The sequence below is a fragment of the Brachypodium distachyon genome, chromosome 3, assembly GCF_000005505.3.
Source record: "Brachypodium distachyon strain Bd21 chromosome 3, Brachypodium_distachyon_v3.0, whole genome shotgun sequence".
NCBI classification, from domain to species: domain Eukaryota; kingdom Viridiplantae; phylum Streptophyta; class Magnoliopsida; order Poales; family Poaceae; genus Brachypodium; species Brachypodium distachyon.
Window position 1 is genome coordinate 19,693,867 of NC_016133.3, and position 17,878 is coordinate 19,711,744.

General features: G+C 39.9%; 2 protein-coding genes across 2 annotated transcripts; both read left to right on the forward strand.

The window, feature by feature from the left end:
- Window positions 1-321: 321 nt before the first annotated feature.
- LOC100832256 (ribonuclease E/G-like protein, chloroplastic) lies at window positions 322-13,482 on the forward strand. The gene is made up of 14 exons (XM_003573655.4): window positions 322-640; window positions 1,026-1,129; window positions 1,805-1,989; window positions 3,296-3,605; window positions 3,701-4,923; window positions 6,389-6,706; window positions 6,812-6,853; window positions 7,249-7,373; window positions 9,380-9,527; window positions 10,529-10,601; window positions 10,850-10,962; window positions 11,941-12,060; window positions 12,622-12,777; window positions 12,880-13,482. Exons 1-14 carry the CDS (start codon window positions 477-479, stop codon window positions 13,057-13,059), a joined length of 3,261 nt encoding a protein of 1,086 aa, XP_003573703.1. The 5' UTR covers window positions 322-476; the 3' UTR covers window positions 13,060-13,482.
- A 296-nt stretch (window positions 13,483-13,778) lies between these two features.
- LOC100832567 (rubredoxin) lies at window positions 13,779-14,897 on the forward strand. Its single transcript, XM_003573656.4, has one exon. It carries the CDS (start codon window positions 13,994-13,996, stop codon window positions 14,603-14,605), a length of 612 nt encoding a protein of 203 aa, XP_003573704.1. The 5' UTR covers window positions 13,779-13,993; the 3' UTR covers window positions 14,606-14,897.
- The last annotated feature ends 2,981 nt before the right edge of the window (window positions 14,898-17,878 follow it).

The following is a 17,878-nucleotide window of genomic DNA, read 5'->3' on the forward strand; positions in this document are numbered from 1 at the left end:
ATACTTTACCGTTGACTCGTGACGTGGATAATAAATATTGACTTTACAATTGTGGATGTCCTAAAGACAAATTAATTTGTTTTATTAAAAAAATATTTTTACTATTAAACCTGGCATGATATATATCTTCATATATACGTATTTCATATTAGCACATTTTTCTATAAATTTGAACAAACTTTAATTATTTTTGACTTAGGACAAAAATAAAACATCTCATAAAAAAGAATGGACAAGTATCAATAACAAAAACTGTAAAACCACGGGACACCTCACACTTGCCTACAATAACGAGAACGCTCCTGCTCTTATCCCCTCCCAGTTTGTCAATCTTCTTCAGTGTCCAGCTCCAGCAGCATCCTCCCCTCCACTCCCCCCTAAAACCCCAACGCCCTCCGCCACTCCTTCTATCCTCAGATCAGATGGTGGAGGTGGCCACACGTGGAGAAGAGACCTCGTCCCAGTGATGCGCTGCCATGGCCGCCCGTGCACTGGGCCCACCGCCTCCGCCTCCACTTCCCCCTCTCGGCACCATGCGGGCGCCCCCGCGCGCTACTGATGCCACCGCGCCGCCGCCGCCCCATGGCTACCGGCGTGGCGCAACCGGTCTCACCTCAGCGCTGACTGGTAACCGGGGAAGGTCTGTTCCTCAGTTCCTGGATTACGTCCTCTGTTGGTCGTGTGGATATCGTGCTGATACCGAGTCTGTGCTGTGTGGTTTTAGTGGCTTGCTTCTGTCCATGTTTCTCACCAATTGGCACATTGACTGTTCAGAGGTCCTCTCTGGATGCTCGACTCGTTGCGAGTCAATTCTTGAATCTTAAGTTTGTGGAATGGTCCTGAAACAGTGTTTAGCAAATTCTACTCTTATTATCATTATTATATCGATGCAGTAAAATGAGGTCATGGATTGTTCTTAATTTTAGTGGCCAGTAGAATGGTATTCTAGTTTGCTTGGGTGAACAGGGGTTTCAGTTTCGTGTGTCTATTGATCATCTGGTTGATGTCAACTCATATTACTTCAGGCACATTTTGTGTTCAGTGCAATTGACAGAAGCTCTTAGAGGCAATCTTCAAGTGGAAGCAAACTCGTCTCATGCCCCTACGGCATTGATGTCTACTGGACGTGGTAATTTCTTTAGTTTAGGTGTAACTACATTTGAATGTGTCTTAGTTTCTTTTAGGCACTATATGCAATGAAAGTCAAGACAAAGATGGTTTCGTTACTTGAAACTTTATACTAGGTAGTTTGGCAAAATCTTGGAATTGTAGGCTGTAACTACGGGATTTTGTTGTTTGGTTATGTGAATTTACAATCTGTTGTGCCAATAAAAGGTGTACATTAATTGTGACAAGCTGTTCAACTTTTTAGCTTGCTGGAAATTCTCACTTATTCTGTGTCCTAATAACTGTGATTAGATGTGTTGAAATGTAGAATCACCAGCCTTTTCAATCATTTAACCAATAGAGGTAACTTGGGAAGAGAAATGCCAAACTTGACATATTCTGTCACAGATGATACCACTAAAAAATTATTTACTTCTGATATGGAGGGATAAATCTTAGCAAACAAGTGTATACATTTCAAATTTTTGTCATACTTTTATTTACAATTCCAGTGTGCACATCTTTGTTTCTCAAAGTGTAAATCTGTTAATTTTCTAATAGTAAAATCGTCCGTTTTATTAATTATCAATTTGTACTTTTCCTATTACCTTTAAGGTTGAAAAGCATGCACATCTAAAGTAGCTTACCACATAGTATATATCTAAAGTTTATATCATCACCAGTTGGTTTCTTACAGATGACTCAGCCATAACCTGTAAAGGATTCTGTATGATATCATGGAACCTGAAAGCAGATGTTCCAGATGGTTATGTAATCTTTGTAACAGGAGATCCAGTAACCCTGGGTTGTTGGGAACCTGATATGGCTGTTCAGTTGGCTCCTTCTGTTAAAAGTAGCAATGAATGGACGGCTGAAATAAAGGTAATTCCTCCCCCAACAGAAATTACATTGTGTCAACCACTCAAGTTAGGTACTATCCTTCGGCCTTGTGCTAAACTTTCTACTCCCTCCGATCCTAAATTGTTGTCGAAATATTACATGTATCTAGATGCTTTTTAAGAATAAATACATCCATATTTGAACAAATTTGAGTCAAGAATTTAGGATCAGAGGGAGTATATCATCTAAACGAGGTGACATGGAAAATTTATATTTCACGTGGCATGCTACGATTGGTATGGTCAAGAAGCAGGAAACAAACTAGACCTATCAGGCTATCACCTACGAGTACATGACTACGAGTGAATTTAGTGTTCGAGAAGAGATATTGCTTAATACATAAAATATGCCTCTGTTTGGATGGGTATTGCCCCTTCTGTATCAGGCTATGGTTGGTATGCCTCTGTTTGGATGAGTTGTATGCTGTGGTCTTCCAAGAGAACAACTAAAAGTTGTAGTGACATTTATCAGCATATTATAATAATTGGCTAATAGATCTGGTCGTTCAATTCAATTGTTTTGCATTTTAGTCTGTTCCTATCCTTAATTTCTTTCATGGTGTTAGCATTGAGATCATAATCTTCTGTGGGTAAATTGTTCTTTCCTTTCTACCATGGTGCATTAAGATGTTAATAACTTCTCTTCTGTGGGTAAAATATTCTTACACACGGATGTATGCTTTTTCCCCAAAACTTCTAAGGTCAGGATGATCAACCATTTTCTTCTTAGCTTTATTTCTAGCTTGTTTCTTGTGTTTCGGTATCGTAAGAGTGCTCACCATTGAACATGTGCTCATGTCTTTGTGTTGTGTTTCTAGTTGCCTTGATCTTCACATATTACATATGGTTACCAGTTGGCATTTTTCATTAAACAATTTTCCTCAACTGGATTTTGCTATTGTTTTATTTGTCGCTGTGTCTCTTTGACATCAAGAAAGTTAGATGATACCATATTGCCATTTCCCAACAAGATAATTTCAATTATTTGTGTGTCTGTCGCTATGTTAATGGTTTTACTTAGCACAGTCCTTTTGCTTATTGTTTTGTGGTACCAAGAACATGATGTTATATGGCACCTTTGGAGGATGAGAAACTTTCTGTATTTTCATCTGATACATTTTAGCTCACCAATTTACAAACAGGTTTAGTTCAATAAGGGAATGTTTTGGTGTCAAATGCCATAGATAATTAATTAAATCTACATACCTGACCTTTTCTTTGTGATTATTATAAACATGTGGTGATTTCAACTTCTTAGCCCTTATTTCTTGACCTGTACATGCTTCCAGGTACCATATGGGGTGCACTATAGGTATAACTATTTTGTTCGTGAGGAAAAAGGTTCTTCTAATGATATCATATGGAGGCCTGGTCCTGAGTGCTCCTTATCGATACCTTCAGTTAGCAGGAAAAAACATGTCATTGTTGTGAAGGATCTTTGGATGAAAACCAGTGTGACAGGTATTCCCTCTCCTTCCTGGGGATCATGGCTGATGGAAGCAGATTTTCTTGAAGATCGATTTGTTGAGAGTGAGAAGCGTGAGAGCACTGTGAAAGCCCACTCTGTTATCGATTTGGTGGAGCGAACTTCATCTGTAGGTAATGTTGCACTACCAAACATGTTCATATAATAGCTATTAATTTAGGTTCCCTTGGAGTTGCTCAACACTTAAATGTTTCCAGTTGATTGGCAGGTGAGCATATTATACTAAGACTTGGAAATGGCACGCCTTTACAAGCAAAGCATATATCAGAGACAGAGAGCCCACTCATCAGTGTCAATGATGATTTTACTGTAGTTGATAAACCAAATGCAATTAAAACAAGTGTGAACCAACTTGGTGGAACTCAGCCTGTTGAGGAGCCATGGATTCTTGGACCTATGGTCTCAGCAAAGAACTCTGTTGTGCCAGTCAAACACAAAAAGGACAGGAAGAAGTTTTTGAATAAGGAACATGATCCAGGTGAAGTTGCTGAAAACATGCCTGAACAGTATCAGCCTGTGGAGGAGCCATGGTTTTTTCAATCTTGGGCGGTAGCAAAGAGAACTGGAGTTAAAACGAAAGGAAAAATAGAAGCGAAAGATAGTACAAAAAAGTATAGGAAAATGGATAAGCCCCCAGCACCTTCGGAGGCGGATACACCCTCCACCAGTGAACATTCATCAAGAGTCATATTAATTAACTCCTCTATCTGTACCATGCAGAGAATTGCAGTATTGGAAGATGGGAAACTAGTTGAACTCTTGCTGGAGCCCATAAAAAATACTGTACATTGTGATAGTATTTATTTAGGTATAGTAACAAAACTTGTTCCTCATATGGGAGGTGCTTTTGTAGACATTGGAATTTCGAGACCTTCTCTGATGAGCATAAAGCAAAACCGTGATCCTTTTGTGTATCCCCAAATAGTTAAGGACAATAAAGGAGGTACTGCTAATGATTCTGATTATAATGATGAGAGCCTTCCAACATACGACGACGATGATGATATTGCAGATGAGGAATTTGCAGATGAAGAGAATGATGATGATTCAGCAACATTTCTGGCTCACAATGTTACTGAAAATGAACAAGGCATGGATTTCGTGTCCCACTCTAAGATGAAGATGATTGATAGTGCTGAATTCGAAAGTGTATCTGCTTGTGATGACGAAAAGGATGATGAAACTGATGATCACGTGGAAGATGAATACAACGATGATCTTGTGCCAGGAGATCAGTCAGAGATCTCTAATGATATTAAGACATTATCTTCCATTCAACATGCGTTGAGGGAATCAAATGATGATACAAATGGATGTAGGTGGTCTCAAGTTCGCAAGGGCACAAAAGTTATGGTTCAAGTTGTCAAGGAGGGATTGGGTACAAAAGGTCCCACATTGAGTCCCTTCCCATGCTTAAGAAGCCGATTTTGGGTATGTAAGATTAACATAGTTAGCTAGTTCTCTTGCCCTTTGAGTATCATTCTTTTATTCAAAGGAAATGTCTGGAGTAACAGAACAACCTTCATTTCATCTTAGCCAGAAAATTAAGATCTAACTTCAAAATTATGACTGCGGGTTTGATTTGTGTGGAACTTACATTTTCAATGCTTTATAATCTTGTTTGCTATTGGTAGTTTGGTACAACTGCCCCAGAAAACATATGTGTCCCGATCTCTATTGTTATCCTTCAATATCAACTACAATCTAGCTAGTCCAGAAAATGAAAATTTGCAACTACCTGTATCTGCAACCTGCTGCGAAAATGCATTTTGTGCACTTGAAAAATAAATAATCCAAGATGCTATAAGATGTGCACTTGCAGCACATACTATAACAAGTTAGTTACTGCTTGAGTGTAAGAAACCTTTTCAATTTTGATCTGTAAAGAAGCATTGATGCTAAGATAACCTGGAGTACTGTCCGTTAAGAGCATTTGGGATGATAATTGAATATTATAGTGACATCACCGAGGAGCTATTTATATGAGGGGTATTTCTTTACTCCTATAAAGAGTCAATCAGTGGCGGTGGTCTATCACTTGCTCCTCATCTCCTTTTATCTATACTCCTATAAAGGAGTCAATCTGTGGCGGCGGTCCGTCACTTGCTCCTTCACCTCCTTTTGATGTAAAAAAAAAACTTCTCAGCCTTTTAATGTAATCAACTGAATGTATTCCAAAAGACTAAGATGGTGGTGATGTTAGAAACAAAAGTTAAGATAGATTTACTAGCAAGTGTTACTGATATATAATAATGGTTTTCTAATCTAATTTATTGGTAACGAGTAGTCTAATTTGTTTTATCTGTAGCAACGAACGGGTATCTATACTCATATAAAAGAGTCAATCGGTGGTGGCGGTCCGTTTATCACTTGCTCCTTCACCTCCTTTTAATGTTAAAAAAACTTCTCACCTGTCTAATGCAAGCAATTAAATCTATTCCAAAAGAATAAGATGGTGGTGATGTTTCTCACCAAAGTTGGCATAAATTTACTAGCAAATGTTACTAATATATAATAATGGGTTTTAATCTAATTTATATTTTCTTAGATAATGTAATCTAATTTATCTGTAAGGAGTAGTCTAATTTGTTTTATCTGTAGCAACGCAGAGGTATTTGGCTAGTTGATCTAAATACTAAAACTATCCAGAAATAACCCTGAAGCAACTGAGATTCAGCACCTTGAAATCCATGATAAGTTTACCATGCCATATATTTTGCTGATAAATACTGTTATGTGTACAACATTTTCCTCAGCTACCTATCTGTATATTCATCGGCATGATTTTCTTATGATTAATTGTTGTTTTCTATTATACCCTAAATAAGAGGCTATGGTACGGTTCTCAGGAAGAAGTATTTTAACTTTGGAATGGCCCTTCCACATTTGCTTGCAGATATTAGTTTCCCGCGGTAATAAAGTTGGAGTGTCAAAAAAGATTACTGGAATAGAGCGAACACGGTTGAAGGGCATTACGAAATTATTACGACCTGTTGGATTTACTTTGACAGCTCGTACAGTTGCTGCTGGTCATTCTTGGGAGGAGTTGCAGAAGGACCTTGATCGCTTGCTATCTACTTGGAAAGGAATAACTGAACATGCTCAATCTGCTGCCTTAGCTGCTGAGGAGGGTGTGGAAGGTGCTGTTCCTGTAATGTTGCATAGATCAAAGGGTCAGGCTCTATCTATTGTTCAAGATGATTTTAATGAGAAGGTCAGTATTTTTTATACTATTTGAAGATAGAAAACCGATAACATACTTCTCTTCAGTTATTTTCAAATGCTTTACTAGAATCCTGATTAAAGGGTATTATTCTAGGTTAAGAGGCTTGTCGTCGATTCTCCTCGCACCTACCATGAGGTGAGTAGCTTGATATCTGATACATTTGTGGTTTCAACTCTATAAGAAATATTTCTTGTAGTTTGTTTTCGCTTCAGCTAGATGCATGCTTTATGGTTACTTCCAGTAGACAGATGTTGAAAATTCTATATGCCAGTTAGTCCTGCAGCTTAAAAGATGGAAACTTGAAACCATGTTTCTTTGAATTGGTTCTGCCCATTGTTTGTTCTGCCACATAAGCCTAATAAATTAAATTTGGATAGTTCTACAGTTCATATTACTATAAGCATTCTTGTGCGTGCTTATAGATGTGAAAGAAAACCCGTGTGCCCTAGCTTCGTGAGGTCCGTTCTGAGTATAAGTTAACATTTTCCAGGCCTGTTGAGGTACACAAGTTTCTTGTCTTTTATTTCTAGGTTACGAGCTATCTCCAAGAAGTTGCACCTGAGCTCTGCAATCGAGTTGATCTGTATGAGAAAAGAACTCCCATATTCGATGAATATAAAATTGAAAAGGAGATCGATAATATCCTTTGCAAAAGGTATAATGTCTCTTCTCGTATTACTGATGTAGTTTGATGGCTGCTATTTCTTCTGCTTGCTGTGTCATATTTGGGAGTTGGTCTACTGGAGAAGAAAATTACATCTGCCAGCTGTATATTCAAGTTTGATACGTAGTTTACTAGCTTTAGTGTATGTGTGTGCACACCACTTTTCTTGAACAAATGGCATGTCACCAGAAAGTGTGATCAGATAAGTAGAATATGACTCAATGACGCAGAGTGCCATATGAGATCATGGTTGTGTCTGGAGATGGAGATGGTGGCTAGTTCAGCTCTCCTCCCTCTCTCGCACTGCCGTTCACTTAGCTGAGTCAAGGCCTGCAGTTGTTGGTAGATGGGTGTCTGCCAACTTGGTAACTACGATGGTGAGAGATTAGCGCCTTAAAGGAACCTTAGAAGAGATGGGTGTCTATATTCTCTTGGGGAACAAAAGGAGTTTCTAGGGGTTGATGTCTCTTCCTTATTTTGGCTGCATTTGGTGATTGTGGTGGATTCTCATATTTCCGTTTGTTCCACGGTTCCTCCCGCTTTTGCCTATTTTATTGTTTGGTTAACCAACTTTGTCCTACTTTCGTGCGTACTTTTCCACAGCTTATTATAAAATAAGTTCAGCGCAGCACCATTTAACAACCGCAAACTGGGCCTTCATATAAATATAAATTGCAGATCTAAACACTTCATAGAGTGTAGTAATTTATAACATATACTCCCTCCGTCCGGAAATAAGTGTGTTGGAGGGAGTACATGTAACAAGTATATGTGCACCTGTATGCCATAAATTAATTTTGGAAATAATGCTATGTTGTTAGATCGATGGGGAAGAAAAACATATGGGTGGTGGCTGACTTGGTATTGCTCCTGGACCTTCTCTCGGCCAGGAGCCATGGTGGCGATGGAGAATATGATGATCTAAGAATTGCACATGTAGAGAGCGCATGAGAGAGTTGGAGGGGAGAAGATTATATTGAGATAAACATAGACATGTCTCTAACAATCATCTAAAAAATGAAAGTAAACAGGTTTGACCTAGTCCTTGACTCAAAGAATCCAATCTCCAACTAAAAGGAACAAACTAATCAAGATGAGGCTTATAACCAAATCTTTGCTGCAGGATCCTCTGCCTGTTCTGTTGCTGTGCGAGCCAATCCTCAGGCCTGGCATCTGCAAGCCATTCCCCACATGACACTTATTTTAAAGGAAAGACGGCCCTAATGCCTGAATAACTATATTAATCAAGTAGATTCAAGATCACAGAACTCAGTTTTATTAACAACCAAATAAATATAAAATCACATCATCTTGAGTGATTGAACTGTCTGCTCAAGAAGCAGCTGGACCGACACGCTTCGTAAACGTCTGAAACCAGCAGCTAGAGGCATTGGCCACTAGCCATAGTGTGCTAAGAAACCAATTGTTTAAGAGGACTTTTGTTTGTGCTAGAATCCCTAACCTATCAAGGGGGGCATAGGTTCCTAAGCTACTAGGAGACGCAGCCTGAAGATCCACAATTGGCCTACCAGTAGATGAAAGAGGGTGCTAATTTCAACCTGAGGGGTCTCAAGCTTGTAGGTTGAAGAAGCACAAGACTAGGTTTATCCATTTAAATCACACAATCACTACAAAAGAAACCGTTTGAGGTTTTGTGAGAAAGTTGTTTCTATATTGCTGTAATCATATCTTATATTATTGCTTCCTAACTACGAACAAATTAATGATTTTAATGAGCAATACTCTGGAGAATGCAACAACCACAGTGGCTTCGTGCGGTAGGTAGTTCTGTTGCTTCGCTGCCAATGTGAAATCTTACAGTTAACTTATTTGTTGGTCTTGTTTTTTAATGTCTGATCATCATGTGCAAAAGAATTCTATGTGAAGTAGGTTTTTATGATTATGAAATACAAATCTGTTGAGAAGCCTACAGAAATGATTTATCGAATTGATATTTGGAGCTGCTTATAAATATGATGGTGTTTTCTTTGCTACAGGGTTGTGCTACAGAATGGGGGTTCTTTAATTATAGAACAGACTGAAGCTCTAGTTTCCATTGATGTGAATGGTGGTCACAGTATGTTTGGTCAGGGGACGTCACAGGAGAACGCTATTTTAGAAGTCAATCTTGAAGCTGCAAAGCAAGTATGTGCCTTTTGCTGTTGTTGTGCTAGAAAACAGCATATTTGCTTTCATATTGTCTGTCTGAGAACTCATCTATGGCATCGAACTGACCTTAGTTTTGACATCTTTCTATGTGGTTTTGTGGTCATTTACCTTCAATTTTTTTGCTTTAATTGCCAAGAGATGCAATTCATTGCACTTCTATTCTCTTAAAGCACAGGTTTAATACTCCCTCCGTTCCCAATTAATTGGCGCCGGCCATTTTGCAAAAAAAACCCTATTAATTTACGAAATCAAGCTGCAGTACACATCTTCAATTGAACATGGACTGCGTGTTGATTTCGAAAAACTACAGGTTTTTTTTGCAAAAGTTCTGGTAGAACGTGGACTGCAGGTCGATTTCGGGAAATAGCAAGGGTTTATTTGCGAAATTTCCGGCGCCAATTAATTAGGAATAGAGGGAGTACAAAATAATGCATGCATTTGCCCTTGCTTATTGTAATGAGCAAATTTATTTATGATGGAAATATTGGCTTGAATGTAGCAGTCAAGCGTTTGCAGTTGTGGTATGCACCTAAGATGTTATATCAATAAACACTTAAACCTGCGCCTGTCTGAGCTATCGTTTGTGTTCCCTAGACCCTAGTCTACTAGTTTTCATGTTGTTAGTTGTAGATTAGTATCAGTATTCAGTAATCACATGCCCGTGCCACGAATCTGTATTCGTTATTTTTATATATTGGATATCTAATCCCTGTGCAGGATAACCTAATGCCTGGACTGCTCACACAAACGCTGCTCATAATAAACTTGCATTACTATTCCATGCATAGAAGAAAACTGCTTTGTACCATGGCAACATATCTGCAATTCCTACCTCTGTTCTGTAGCAGCCTGCAACAATACACACTCTAGAGCAGGATGGAAAAATGTGGTTTGCATAGATTGATTCTATTTGAAGTATGGATGATTATTTGAGTATCAAACTTAATTGCTGATCCTGATTTTTTTTTTCAATGCAGATTGCTCGTGAGCTGCGCCTGAGGGATATTGGTGGCATCATTGTTGTTGATTTTATTGATATGACTGATGAATGTAAGATATCAGCTTTGACTTTGGTAGAACTAATAACGTCATTCAAACTGATATCCAGCATCGTGCATTTTTTAGCTTTAACTCGGTTACCTTATTTAAATTCTTTGTTCTGATCTTGCTATGCTTGAAACTGATGCTTTCCTGGTTACGTAATCAAAATTTATTCATTTGGTGATGTCTGCATGATAATTCATATTTCCTTTCTTGCTCTTCTATTTAATCTTGATGTATGTAACATTTTTCCACAGCAAACAAAAGATTAGTCTATGAAGAAATGAAGAAAGCAGTAGAAAAGGACCGATCAACAGTTGGTGTTTCAGAATTGTCAAAGCTAGGTTTGATGGAAATAACTAGAAAACGGGTATGTGTGCGACCTCTTCTACAGACATGTATATTATTGTACTTGGAGTTCAATATTTTTTAGAATTTACAAGAAATTTAGTTGGTCGATTGGAGTTATGAGTGGCAAAATGGCAAATGCTTGGATCACTTTATCAGCTTGCTGACACTAATCTAAGAAGTTCCTGATTATAAGACTACATAGTTATCTGATTATATTAGATACTGAACAGCAGTAAGCTGATGAAACAAAGGGTGTTCAATTTCTAAACAAGTATAACCTAGATTTTGTATGGCCACAGGAATGCGAACATCGTAGTTCTTGGATTGTTTCCTCAACTTGATGCTAAGTGTGAACAATGTATGGAAATAGTTACATAGCTGCCAGGAAATGTGTTATGTTATGGATTATACAAATAGGAAATCTTAGTAGTGGCACTGCACTATGCTCCTTGATAAGTTCAAGACTTTGAGTGCAATATTAATTGTGGTTGAGGCATTATGAACCGATTCATTGTTGTTGTGATCGACATTGTTGCCTATTTTGCTTGTTTGGGTGCAAATCCCGACGAACAGAAAAATGACATATTTGTAATGAGAATGCCTATTCCCTGTATTCAAATTAGTGGACATGGAAGTGTGGTTCAGAAGTTCATATTGTCAATGCACATGGAAATCTTTTCATCTGGTTCCAAGTTCTATCATGTCTTACCCTTGTATCATCATGGTGTATCCTGAATTTGCAATATATAGGAATTTTGGCACAGAACACCAGATGTCATTATCTGACCTCTGCCAGAACCAAAGTTCGAGTGTATCATATGTCTTTTCAAAAAAATAAGGTTGTGTAAGTCCTAGAAATTTGTAGTAAAAATGAAATTATGTTTGGGTTCACAACATGCATACTACTATCATTTGTCTTTTACTTTTGAGTTATGCAGACACCTCTCATTCAAATGATTCTGTTGTTGGTAACATTATATGCCTTGTTGTTACGCAGGTTCGGCCGAGTGTTACTTTCATGATCAGTGAGCCTTGTCCATGTTGCCATGGTCTTGGTCGTGTGGAAGCTCTTGATACATCCTTTTCTAAGATAGAACGTGAAATCTGCCGACGCCTTGTAAGTCTAAACACATGGTTTTTTTAAACTCAAATATATGGCTTGTTTGTTGTCTGACCTTCTCAAAGCACCGCGTCACTTGGTACTACACTAATTGAGCGCTCTTACCTGGATGTAGCTAATTTTCTAGACATAATTTGAAACAATAGTGAGGATCCATGGAACTGAAACCACATGTTTGTTTCCTATCATGCTGATAATATTACTTCATTTTCTTTCGGATACTACAATCAAGAATTCCCAATATAAAGTTCTGGTCCATATGCGTTACTTGGCATAAACGCTCTTACCTGGATGTAGCAAATTTTCTAGACATGATGTGAAAGAATAGTGATGATCCATGGAACTGAAACCACATTTTTGTTTCCTGTCATGCTGATAATTTCATAATATAACTTTGTTCGGGATCACGGGAAACTTCTTCTCTTCTGGACGCTACAATCACCATGTATAGCTAGAATTCCAGATATTAACTTCTGGTCCATAATGTTATTGTTATAGTCAGTTTGTTTTATTGATACAAATATTTCTGTCAAGAGCTAACCTTGTCAAATAAACCAGGCTTCCTCTGGGCATAAATCAGACCCAGAGAAACCAAAATCATGGCCAAGATTTTTGCTTAGAGTGGACCATGAGATGTGCACGTACTTGACGTCAGGAAAGAAAACAAAACTAGGGCTCCTCAGTAGCTCCCTCAAAGTATGGGTTTTGTTGAAGGTATATAATACGTCATATATTTCTTTTCCATCTCTACCCACATGAATCTTCAATAACGGTAACACCGAGCGAACTCATGTTGTTAAAATGTAAATAATTCAGATCGCTCGAGGCTTTACACGGGGTGCATTTGAATTGCTACCATATTCTGATGAGGACACAGATGAGCACAAGGAACCACCTGAATCGCAAGACTCACCACCTCCGAAGGAAGCAGGAAGGCCCAGGCTGTCTGTTTTCCCTATCAAGAAGTGGATGAGCCGTGCAAAGCGAGCCAAGTGAATGCAAAGAGGGATGATTTTTGCAAAGAGCTGAAGTGAATCCTTTCTCAGAGGGCTTTGTTATCTTACAGGCTGTGACCCCAACACGAGGCATCCACGTCTGTCTGACTAACATCTGGACGACCTTCTTCTTGATTTTGTAGTTGCAAATCAATGAGGTCTAAAGGGTGAAAAGGAGTAGGAAAGTAGGAAAGATGTGGGAAGATTTTAGGAGAGAAATTAGATTGTGTAAGAGCCGAGAGTGTGTTGTGGGGGGACAGAGCGCAGTAACATAGTTGTTGGATGCCCAAATGAGATATTTGGTGCACTTATTTTTTTTTCATGCATTGTCAAAATGCAAAATGAATTGTACTCAGAAACAAAATGCAAAATAAACAATTTTCCTGTTAAATTTATATATGACGTGGAGCGACCCTTGCTGGAATGTACTCATACTGAAGTTTAGAGCATAATCATAGTTTTCTTTTAGAGCATACTTATTACTGGAATGTTCTTAATTTTAACAATTTCCTGGTAGTCATACTGAAGTTTAGAGCAGCTGATACTGTTTTTTATTTGTGCAAAACAAATGAAATGAAATTGTAGAGGAATTTCATTTTGTAGTTTTTTTAGGGAACTCATAGGTGTTTTCGGTTGTTTTATTTGTGTTTCCAAAGATGACAGCAAGTCACTTACTCCCAATTGCAGTCTCCAAACACTTGTCCAATGGGCATGTGCTCTGGTGCACACATACCCTATCCAGACGCCCCATTTGGCTCCTGTCCGTAGCATCATCAACAAACACCAAGGCATATCCGGCCGGCATCCTAGCTCCACCATGGATTCCCTCTCCTTCCCCCAAGGTAACAACACCCAAACCCTGAATTCCTGAAACATACCAACATCTAGAGAAAGAAGACAGAGAGGCATAGGGAGAGATAGAGGTTAACTCCAATATGGCATTAGCCACAGCAAGGCTAATCCACCCTTGCCTGGTGGTCTCCAAGAATCCAAGAACACCCTCCCTCCTCCTCCCCACACACAAGCCCCTCACCACCGCGCTGCTAACCCTATCCTCCCCGTCTCAGCACTCCTCGCTCCACTCCGTCGACGTCTCCAAGGAAGACAAGCCACTGGACACCCCGCCGCCGCCGGAGACGACGACGGAGCAAGAAGGTGCGGCAGCGCCATTGCAGGACGAATTTGCGTTGGATGAGGGCCCGAAGCTGGACCCGCGGCGGTTCGAGGAGCAGTTCGCGGTGCTGAACACAGGGGTGTACGAGTGCCGGTCCTGCGGGTACCTCTACGACCAGGCGAAAGGGGACCCGTCGTACCCGGTGCCGCCAGGCTTGCCGTTCGCCAAGCTCCCCGACGACTGGCTCTGCCCGACTTGCGGCGCCGCGCAGTCCTTCTTCGACAGCAAGAGCGTCGAGATCGCCGGGTTCGCGCAGAACCAGCAGTTCGGGCTCGGGGGCAACTCGCTCACGGGAGGGCAGAAGACGCTGCTCATCTACGGCAGCCTCCTCGTTGGATTCGCCTTCTTCCTCTCCGGCTACTTCTTGCAATGACAAGACAACCGATCGTTGTTACTTCTTGTAATGAAGAGGAGACGCGCTGGTACATGTAAGTTTGCAGTTGGTTAGGCCACGAATTACTTGGGCTGTTCTTGGGGAACTTATGTTGTCATATCTTCGTTGCGTGTATGGGCGTGTGTATTAGCTTTGAGGAATATACACATACTGCGTACAGGAAAACAGAGATGTTCTGATGTTCAGGAAGCGTTGAACCCCTTTTGGCTGCGCATGTACATTTATGTGGGGCAAAACCACCCTCGCAGATCACAACAACGTTTGTTTACGACTTCGTTCTCAAGCCTAGGCCTCGCATTAGGTTATCACTATAACTCAGTTCAGATTTTTCGGGTTTTTCAATAGTTTGATGAATGAGAAATACCCAACAACTTATGATCTGTTTTTGAGCTAACTAAAAATTTGGTTAATCGTTTTTCCGGTTTAGTGTTCGGTTTTAAACGGATATGACCAAACTTGTGAACTGGCAGGGAAACAAACAACATCAATCGGGAATTTTAGAGACTTTTCCACACATATGCGAGTACATCCGGAATTTTTTGTTTGGTACTCTGAAATCTTTTCGTGTTTTTGGAAATAAAGAACTACAGCACCCGGAAGTCAAGGAGTCGCACTATGTCCTTTCGATGTTGCATGGTATCATAACCATCATCACATATTCAAATCCAGGAGAAATAGTTTAGTAACTAGTAACAATCAAAATGTAATGACATCATATCGATTGTATGTAAAACATGCCAATTAAGCAAAGTGGTGATGTACGTGAAAGCCTAATTTAAGGATTTAAGGATGCATATGAGAGAAACAGATGAGAAATATATGCACGAAAACATTGAATAATGCATGCTGTAGTGCTTAAAACACAATGAGAAACTGCCACAAGCAAGAACAGACATGGGTTCATTTTGACTAGCATTTATATATTTAATTTCAAATCTGACTATAGTTAGATTAAGTAAGATACTCAACTAAGCAACGAGGATGCATGTCGAGTTGGGTTAGTGAAGCTAGCAACGCAAAAGAACATCAAACTATATATATGAAAATAAAGTAAGCTATGGATATTGAATTGACTAATTTTTTTTAAATAATACGAATTTTTTAATCATTTTCGAAAATAATACGCGTTTTTCAAAATTTACAAAAATAATGCGGCCTCGGCCCGGGCGAGGCCGAATGGGCCCAGTCGGCCCGGCCCACACCGATTAGGTCCAGACGGCCTCGGCCAGGCCGACTGCAGGCCAGCTCCAAAGCACGCGGGCCCCAACACGCCAGTCGGCTTCGCCCAGGCCGACTGGCCAGTCGGCCTCGCCGTGGCTGACTGCGGCCTGGTGGGCTCGGAATCTTTCTCCTTTTCTTTTTCATTTTCCCTTCCCATCACTCCCGTGTGTGGCCGAGCCGAGCAGCCCATCTTCTTCCTCCTCTGCTCGTTCTCACACAGCAGCCAGCTCCTTCTCTTCTTCTCTCCTGTGTTCTTCATTTCCTTCTCAAATGCCCCCATTTTCTAGCCCAAATGAGTGCATTTTGATCCCATTTAACCCACAAAATCGCATCCCCTACCTAGTTGGCACCCAAAGACATCTCGATCTACTGTTTTCATTGGCCATGTGGAGCTAATTTTGTGGTGCAAAGTTGGAGCAATGGTGGTGGTTTGGAGGAGTTTGGAGATGGTGGTGCTCATCCGGTGACCGTGAGGCGTTGGGTTCACACGCTTCAACGGTAAATCTAATCTCTCACGTATTTATCCTATAATGTATATGTTTATGAGGATATGTGTGTACTGCTTAGACACATGATATTTATGAGGATACGTGTGTACTGCTTCAATGTATATGTTTTGATTGGAGCAATGGTGGTGATGCCAGAAGTATGTTTTAGCGTTTGGTAGTGCTTATTATTTTGGACAACGGTTAATGTCGTACTGCTTAGTATTAGACGCGTCATAATATTTTTAATATGCCGTACTGCTTAGTATTTGACGCGTATTAATATTTTTAATATGCGGTACTGCTTAGTATTTGACGCGTATTAATATTTTTAATATGCGGTACTGCTTAGTATTTGACGTGTCTAAACATTTTTAATATGCCGTACTGGTGATTATTTGACGCGTACTAATATTTTTAATATGCCGTATTGCTTAGTATTTGACGCGTCTAAACATTTTTAATATGCCATACTGCTAAGTATTTGACGCGTCATAATATTTTTTATATGCCGTACTGGTTATTATTTGACGCGTATTAATATTTTTTATATGCCGTACTGGTTAGTATTTGACGCGTATTAATATTTTTAATATGCCGTACTGCTTAGTATTTGACGCGTATTAATATTTTTAATATGCCGTACTGCTTAGTATTTGACGTGTATTAATATTTTTAATATGCCGTACTGGTTAGTATTTGACGCGTCTAAACATTTTTAATATGCCGTACTGGTTAGTATTTGACGCGTATTAATATTTTTAATATGCCGTACTGGTTAGTATTTGACGCGTATTAATATTTTTTTATATGCCGTACTGCTTAGTAATTGACGCGTCTAAACTTTTTTTTAGGCATCAGAAATGTCCGGTGTAGTGAAATTTGTATTTTACTACGGTTCCGGTACTGTCTTAACAACCGAGCACAGAGCTCATCTGAGTCAGTTTAAGTATGTGGAGTTGGATCTAACGGCCCCTCAAACATGGACGTTTAGTCTGCTGCAGGAATGGTTGGCAGGATGTTTAGCGGTCAATCCTGAAACATACACCGTCCTTGTGCAAGCATTGTGGACCAAGTCAAGTTCGAATGTTTTCTGGGTTTTGAGGCCGATAGATCGGACATCAAAGTGGGTGCGCTGGTTAGAAAGTTGCGAGAAAAGGGGAACTACACCTGTCGCCTTAATCCAGGTTGTCGCTCACGAGACCAATCCAGCTAAAGGCGGGGGTGAATCAAGTTATGACTTGTCCAATGCAAACTCTGTGTCGAATGCTGGAGGTGGTGGTTATGAATCAGGCCAGAGCTCCGGGGCAATAGGAGAGGATGAGTACACTGGCGAGGCAGATACGGACGAAAAAGATGGTCACTTGCAGAACAAGATGGAGGATGAAGATACAGATGGTCGTAGTTCTTATGACGATGAGTCTCATGAGTCGGACGAAGAGGAGGTGCCGATTCCTGCATCATGGAATCCGCACTTCTCTTCAGCTATGACCGTGAACGATGGGCACGACTCTGCATGGCACTATCATCAGAACAACATTGCGAA